This window comes from Branchiostoma floridae, chromosome 17 (assembly GCF_000003815.2).
Source record: "Branchiostoma floridae strain S238N-H82 chromosome 17, Bfl_VNyyK, whole genome shotgun sequence".
Lineage (NCBI taxonomy): Eukaryota > Metazoa > Chordata > Leptocardii > Amphioxiformes > Branchiostomatidae > Branchiostoma > Branchiostoma floridae.
This window is the reverse complement of record NC_049995.1, coordinates 11,545,075-11,553,915: the sequence shown is the minus strand read 5'-3', so window position 1 is coordinate 11,553,915 and position 8,841 is coordinate 11,545,075. Positions and strand designations below refer to the sequence as shown.

Below are 8,841 nucleotides of genomic sequence, written 5' to 3'. Positions count from 1 at the left end.
TTTACCTGGTCTTTATTCAAAGGAAATACACGTTACTCACCTGTACGGTGTCTTACCTGGTCTGTAATCAAAGGAAATACAGGTTACTCACCTGTACGGTGTCTTACCTAGTCTGTATTCAAGGAAACACACCTTACTCACCTGTACGGTGTCTTACCTGGTCTGTAATCAAAGGAAATACACGTTACTCACCTGTACGGTGTCTTACCTGGTCTGTTATAAAAGGAAACACACCTTACTTACCTGTATGGTGTCTTACCTGGCCTGTAGTCAAGGAAACACACCTTACTCACCTGTACGGTGTCTTACCTGGTCTGTAATCAAAGGAAATGCACGTTACTCACCTGTACGGTGTCTTACCGAGTCTGTAGTCAAGGAAACACACCTTACTCACCTGTACGGTGTCTTACCTGGTCTGTAATCAAAGGAAATACACGTTACTCACTTGTACGGTGTCTTACCTGGTCTGTAATGAAAGGAAATACACGTTGCTCACCTGTAAGGTGTCTTACCTAGTCTGTAGTCAAGGAAACACACCTTACTCACCTGTACGGTGTCTTACCTGGTCTGCTATAAAAGGAAACACACCTTACTTACCTGTACGGCGTCTTACCTGGCCTGTTATAAAAGGAAACACACCTTACTTACCTGTATTGTTGTCATTTATTAAGAAGAGAAAAAAACAATTTGTTTGTAAATGTTAATAAAGGTACATTGTACAATTGAAATTTTCTACGTCATAACTAAATGTTATAAAACATTTCCTTTCTGTACTCAGAAGAGGAGCCCGCTTGTGCCATGTTCCAACATTTTATTAGGCATGTGGTCACATTTTACTGCACATAAATAATGCAATTAATATTGTTTATGTGTCAACTTCTTCCAATACTTTAAAAATATTTAGGAAGTGAAACGAAATACATTTTTGTATTTGAAATAAGTTTGTACACACTGTAACAGATACTCATCTAATCAAATCCTCATTGTAACAATGTTTCTGTGATAAATAAAGATAAGAAAAGTCCAGTTTGGTGAAGAGTTATTATTATAATGTAAATAGTATTGTTAATAATAAATAGCTATGTTTTTCTAGTATTGGTTACCTGCCTATTCAGGTTTATATAACACTAATGTGTCTGAGCCTTTTGTACATTAATTGGGCACTGAGGTGAATCAATATCCATATTTGCACTAAGTTCCTCAAACCTGGGTAATAATAGCACAGAAAAAATGACCACATTGTAAATATCAGTCAGATGATAGCACTATGAAATGAAAATCTTGTTCAGAATTCACTCTAAAATGGTTGTATGAGAAGCTATGCTACAACAGTCCCTCCCGCGATACTTATAGAACAGTCCCGCAAGGAGGTCACATGACTAGTGCCCGCCATTTTGAATTGCTATAGTTAAAGTATGGTAGTATCGTCGCCGTAAATTTTGACCAAAAACAGGGACTTAAAATGCTTGTAAAGCACGGAAACTCCATACACATCAATGGGACACCATCTTGAACATGTTTGTGGCGGTAGGTTTAGGTGTCGTTGCGCGACGGCCGATATTTTTGTGGATATAGTGGGCATTCGCTAAAAAGACATTTTGCTGGGCGTTCGCTAAAAAGACCATCGAGAATCGAAAACTTTGATTTATGTCACTTCGGGTCAATGGATTGACTTGAAACTCAGGATTAATACATGGGAGCACAACATGGACATATTCCAAGCAAAAAAAATGAGATTCGTGCAGCGCGGACTTCTCTAGAGTGGGCATTTGTGGGCATTCGCTAAAAAGACCATGCGTACATGCATAATACCATGAATTACTACCCGTTGGACCTGTTGGGAGACCACAGAGTTAAATTACCGGGTACAACAAATATACCAAGTCTCAGGGGAAACCTCAGAATTATCATAATGAACATAATGAACACCTCAACTGGCACATGAGACCATACTTCGGAAAAACATTTGATATTTCAACATTTAATTGTAACAGTGGTTCATTTTGCCGTTCATCCGTCAGTCCACAAGGATCGCTTTCGACATCAATGTCTTCCATCATTCAGTTTGTCAGTGTACAGAGACCAAAAAACTCACCCCTCTCCCAGTTTCTCCAGCACATCAAAGACCTCCTCCGGCTGCCGAGTCAGCGACTCTTCACTCAGCTTCTTCAGCTCACTGGAAGAAAATACCAACAAATCAACAACAACCGAAGACGTCTAAAATATGTTGTGTCGACTATTTTAACAATAAAGAGAGAACAAGTTCTACAACTGAAGACATGTTGAAGTCTTGTCTGTCTGTTGTAACGTGCGTAGTCCATCGGTTAGCAGCACTGTCTCTGGAAATAGAAGCCGTGAGTTCGATTCTGGCTGTGTCTCTCACCTGACATGCAAACTACCAGAAAAGGTGTGCAGTCCTTAGGGCATATGGGACATAAAGCTGTGGTACATTGTCCTTGTCAAAAAGACGCAGAGGAATTGTCCTTGTAAAGTCGAATGAATCTGGAAGTGTGCTTTTTGTACTTTGGGCTGCATTATAATACACAAAATATTCACTGTAAAATAGATTTTAAGTACCATTACTCACAATGTCCACTTGTGATATCCTCTTTATGTCTGACTGTAATCCTCTGACTAATGAACCTGATAATTACTGACAGCTCAATTCTGTGACTCACTCTGATGTTAAACAAAGACATAGTCCCGATGGTACAATTTACATACTACATTTGACATTCGATTGGAGCATTTCAGGTATTATATCTCATACAAAGCATTCGAAAAATCTGTGCATTGTCCAATTAATCAGCAAAGATTTCTGCGCCAAGAGGCACATTTTGATACCGAACAAGGCTGACTCAGTGACTGCAATAAGATATCTGTAGTCTGTATCTGTACGTTATAGCCAGTATAACTGCCCTTCAGCGCAATACCTGCATGAATGATTGATTGATTTACCCTCAGCTTATGACATTCAAATACTGTTTGTCAAGTGAATTATATCTAAGCAAATACAATTAAGCTGTCAGTTTAGCATACTAATTGCAAATTACAGGTACAGAAATATTTCACTTAAGGGTCTTTGAAAGAGCCTTTTTCAACTCTTAGGATACCAATATATAATATAGTTCATGGAAAACTTGCTCACTATTCAGAACAATGTTTATATGTCATATTTTACAAGAAATATAAAAAAAATTATGCCCAATTATATTTTTCAGAAAGAATAGGGAGGGAGGGGGGCGACAAAAATTTCCATTTTGTCTTGTACCAGAACTAACGTTAAGAAAATATTTGTTGTTCCACGTATGTATAGCATAGACCATGAATAATCATATGAGACGTAAACATGTATAATATGCTCCTGAAGGCTTTATAATAAGCATAGCGAACTTCCTTCCGCAAAAATATAGGAACAGCTGTGGCGTTGACTAACATGTCTGCAACACTCACGAAAAATAGTTGGCACAAAAACTCTTAAAAACGGACGATCGGAGAAGAAACCCACCTTTTTCTCGACATCTTGGCCTCGAATTCCTTCGCCGCTAGTCAGAAACACTCATCTTTAGTGTTGTGTGGGTGAAAATATTGAAATAATAGACGAGAAATCGCCACAAAACAGAGGAAACAGTGTTCGCCCACCCCCTCTAGAATTTCACTTGTAGGTTCAGGTCAAACCAATGAATATAGGGGTAGGACTTGAATCTGACATAATTTGTTTTATGATTACAAGTTAATTCTACATAAATATGGTATAGTAACATCATAATTAATTTATATTTGTTCATTATTATTAAATATGTTGCTTAAGTGAAAATTTGCCATACTATAGAAATATGGTAAATTTACTGTTCCCTATTGTATTTTGTGATCTTCCGCGAAATTAGCTCACTTAGGACCAATCACAGCCTAGTTTATAAACATTGATAATTAGTTTACTATTTTGACCAATCAGATTGATTGTTAGGAATCGCCGTGGTAACTTCCGCGCAAGCGCAGTGACTATATGAAATCGTATCCCCAAACCAGATTTTCGAGCCGGTTGGTGGAGAAATGTTGTGATTTTTTTGTTGCGCGCTGTAAAGTAACGATTTTTTGCCTTCAAAGTCAACTTTCTCCCAACTTACAGCGATTTTGTAGTCTGATACAACTTTTCTGACAGAAATTTTGCATAATATTTGCTCGTAAGATACCCAGTTGTTGGCAAACGTAAAACGACGTTTTTCGTGTGGGTGCAAAGTTGTAACATCTGGAAGTAGTCTTTCATGGATTATCTCTAAGGAGCCGTGAACCACAGGCCAGGATTTCTTACAAGGATCAGCGAAGGTTTCCTAAAGACTCTGCCCGACATGGACTCCAAGGCGAAGAGGCCACTGAGAGTGAAAGTTATCAGCATGGGCAACTCGGAAGTCGGAAAGGTGGGTCAAAAATTATCATAACAAACCTGGGAGGGGATGTCATTGGGAAAAGGTGTGAAAGGATTGGAACGTGAAATGTTGAATAGGTTTTGGTAGGAGTGACTTAGTAAATGTGAAGGTACAGGATTTTTTTTAGATTCTTGTACTTTGATAGATCAAAGCTTAGAAACGCAGGCAACACAAACAGATACATGTATAACAAAATATGTCACTATTTTTAGTTTGTTTATCATTTTGATTGAAACTAATGAAAGCTCCTTGGTTGAAAAATCCAAATCTATATTTTCATGTGAAACATTGTGTTTGCAAGAAGAAAAAGAATTTCCCATAGCCATAGGCCACAGTGATTCATTTCATTGGTTGTCTGTGTACTAAGGAGTACGTAAGGTACAGAATTTCTCCTCATACTTAATTCTCTTTTTTTTCCAAGTACATTTTGTGTTGTGTACAAGTACAATAGCCAACAAATTGAATGGCCTAAGCATTTACAGTAGGGAGCGTATCACCGCAATCAAGCATATACAGTCATGTTACCATATACAAATGTATAAGGTCATCTAATTAATAGAGTCCTGTTTGTAACTGTAAGGTCATACTGTTTACGGAAAGGGTATGAATCTTTGAAAGTTTTGATAGGAGCTACTGTATTACTGACCCCATTCCCCATTACAACCTTTATTAATCACGGAGTACCTACTAACCATTATTCAAGATAATTAATATAGTGATATATGAAATGCAATGGCCGTTACCCTGTAATGTTTACCAAATAGGACGAGATACAGTCAGCAACAATGTAAATGGGTACCAGGCCATTTACCATATATGTATTACTTCTCCCAAGGAGGTGTTTTTTTTATCCTCCTTGCTTCTCCATACATGCTACACTAAATGGTTAGTTGTCAGTCCCTTTCAACATGTGGTTTCAAGTAATACCAGATAGGGTGTTTGGCTTCTGTTGAAAACCCAATGATTATTTCCACATCCATCCTTGGCGGCATTTGCTCCTTGGGGTTTTAGATGTCAAGCTGTTTCTTGACTCCAGTCCTCCTGTGGGACTTGTTGATATGGGTTCTCCAGTTACCTGGTAACAATTCTTCATCCCTTGTGCTCCCATCATTTGTAGAGTATCACTGTGGAAATATAGGTTTACAAAATAAAACCTAACCTAAAACTTTTCAAGTTTTGTGCTAGTAGCGTCAACTAGGCTAGCACAAAACTCAAAAGGAAGGATTGAGAAAGGGGATCTTAGTCTAAAAAACGAACAATTAAAGAAAACACATTTTAGAAAAAATGATTCAAGGAGAAAAGTAAGATATTAGGCATATATGAAGATTAGTTGAAAAGCATGGTCACTAAACATTAACAGCAAGTCAGCAACATATGCATTTTTCAAAGATTATTTATTTTTGTACACACACAACAGGGATCTTTCTGTACCAGTCCAGGGCTTATGCTGTCAGCTAGCCCAAATCTTCTGTCAACAATCAGTCAATAGTTAGGACACAACACTGATAGACTGTCTATGTTCTGTCTCACAAATGTCATTAGGTCACCAACCAGACAGACATGGTACATATACTGTAAATGCAGAAATGCTTGTGATGGTTTTATGTTTGCAGTTTTCGCAGTGACCACTTCACCGCGAACTTAAAGTATGAGACTACCGTCTATGGCGCTGCCGCGAACTTAAAACCACCGTGAAAGCTCCATTTTCCCGCTACAGCAAAAGTAGATGCATTTACAGTAACAAACTTCTCTGCATTCTAATGTCTCAGAAAATCCAACAAAGCAAATTTTACAGAGATCCTATCCTTTGGTTTAGCCATATATCCCCTTAGGAAGGTCCCAAACAATTCCAGTAGTGTAGACATGATGATATCTGTGTTATTAAAGGCCACCCCTGGTGCTGACACATGTCTTCTGTCTGTCAACTCAGCACAAATAGCCAGGGTTCTGAGTACTGTATCCACTTCTACAAACACCTGCTGAGGTAGAACTGCATTCATGGCATTCTCAGATGAGCTCTTACAGAGAGACAAACACAACTTGCTGTCTCCAGGACCCATCCCTCCGTCCCTGGATTTTTGCTTGTTGGGACGGAAAAAAATATTACCCCGTCGGTCCTTAAAATGTGAACTTCGTGACATAAAGCTGTTGAAAGTCTATTTTTATGAGCTCAAAGGGACGTTTTTTAAAAAGGAAAATCAACAATCTATTAGTGGGAGTGGGATAGGAAAAAGCTAGAAATAGCCTACCCTGGGGGCCAGTCGGGATGGGGCAGCTAGGACAGTTTATTTGGTGACCCAAGACAGTCAGGCCTTAAGCAAGAAGATTTGGCAGTATCAGTTTGGACATACCAAGGTAGGTTTTCCTGTCAGAAATTGAGAAAATATGCTGTCACAATATGTTACTGAGTCTGGTTACCAAGTCTCATTCCACTGATTATACAGGGATGGTAGAGATTTGTGTTTATGAGCTGTGGACATTCCTTTGATGGACACCTGTTCTAGATATTCTCTGAAGATTTCTTCTCTCCCCAAACCACATGTTTTTCCAAGCTTGAAGATCTAAGGAACCCTAAAGTGCTCTTGGTTATAACTTATACATATGATATAGCATCACTCAAACTTATGTAATTATTTATCCTCTCTTGGTTTTCCCAAGGAATAGCCTCCTTGGTTTGGCATCTTGCAGTGTTGATCTGTCCGTCTGTGAGCATGATAACTCTAGAATGCCTTGATACTTGTACTTGGTGCGCGGTTAGATATTGATGAGACCAGAGGCTTCCCATGGTACTGCAGTGGAACTTCCGCTTTTGATATCTCCTGCAAGCTATGGTCACAACTTTGGGGTAGTAAATAGCACTTGTCTTGCGGTTGCGAGAAATCTAATTATACTTATAATATAGACCCTCTTGCAGCATTCTTTAGAACTACACTTGACATTTCAGCTACTGACTTTAAAAAAGGATATCTTATGGTTAATCCTGTACTGAAAAAGTAGGAAAAGAAAGAGGATTTTGGTTACTTCTCTTAATTCATAAATCTATTAAATGGATCACAATTAGAACATACTTCATACTGATTGTTGTCGTAGCATATTCTGTCAACCATTTAGTATTAATGAGGCACTGATACTGAAACACAGAAAACAGTTCAACCCTCCTGGTTAGACTTTACAACAACTCCCAGATGTGTGTCAAGCAGCAGGGGACTCCTCAGTAACATTGAACTTGAAGCATGTTGAAAATTCCTTAAGACTGTGTACAGAACCTTGGCTCTCAAGAAGTTTCTCATGCCCACACCCTTCTCTCGTAACATTCCTAGACACCTAAAACTAAATACAGGAGTTCCTGAAAAAGCACTTTTTTTTAATGATCCTAAAAATCTTTATCTAATGGTAATGCTTGCCCCATTGTTCCTTTGTATTGTGGTAACCATTACTTTCATCTTCCACACCTGAAAAAGTTACGAGATTTCAACAAGTTTTTTTGTGTGTATATCGGAAACTGTTAAAAATCAAACCAAATCGACAGAAGATCCAATGATTTGGCCACATTTTAGCCCAAACCATCAAAAATAGGATAAATAGCTTTATGTACCAGTAAGTTTCTATCATCATACCAGTTCCTTGAGCTTTTAAAGTTCCAAGGAGTTCAGAACAGGTCAGACAGTTGTTCAACATCATTATGACCCTTGTATACACTGTTGTACCACATAGGTAACATAATACCAAGTCTAGGGTCCACTTCTCAAAATATTGTCACATCTAAGGATGTATGTCTCAATCATCATGTCACATTCAAGGCCATCCTTAAACAACCTGTCACTCTCAGTAACTGACAATATTTGGCTTCCATCCAAGTTTATCTAATCATCAAAGGGTTTGATACTGGAATGAACTTTTTATGAAAGATAGTTGGCCACTCAAGGAAAAATGTACATGTTTGGGAAATACACCTGGAAAGCTTTACTTTAAATTGTCATTTTGAAATGAGAAATATTTGCTTCAATACTGCCGAGCCAAGACAAGGTCTCTAAATTTTCTGAAATTATTCGTGGCGCTATATATATCATAAATGATGACCATATTGAGAAAATTATTAAGGCAATACCTGGTAAGGCACTCCCTGAAAAGAAACTTATGGTTCATGTTTGACTATAAATGATATTTGAACACCCGAAAAGACCTTGGTGTCCCCTGATATTCAAGCCTAGGAATTCGAAGATCAATTTTGTGTTTCCGATTATTGTCCTGAACAAAACTGGGTGTATACTTTTCTCTCTCTTTTCCAAATTTTGACCAACCGACCAAAGTGGTCCAATAAATGCATTTTAGCTATGCAAAACTTAAATGCATCAGACACTTTTTCTATTGCAGGAGATATTTTCTTTGGGTAGCCACCCCCCCCCCCCCCCGC

General features: G+C 38.3%; 1 protein-coding gene across 1 annotated transcript in view; it reads right to left on the bottom strand.

The window, feature by feature from the left end:
* The window catches only part of LOC118404268 (serine/threonine-protein kinase 3-like), a gene marked incomplete in the record, with an annotated part of 24,841 nt that extends 21,149 nt beyond the window's left edge, over window positions 1-3,692 (bottom strand). The window contains 2 exon segments of the mRNA XM_035803327.1: window positions 2,096-2,176; window positions 3,509-3,692. Of these exon segments, the coding sequence (XP_035659220.1) occupies window positions 2,096-2,176; window positions 3,509-3,522 (95 nt within the window).
* Between the last annotated feature and the right edge of the window lie 5,149 nt (window positions 3,693-8,841).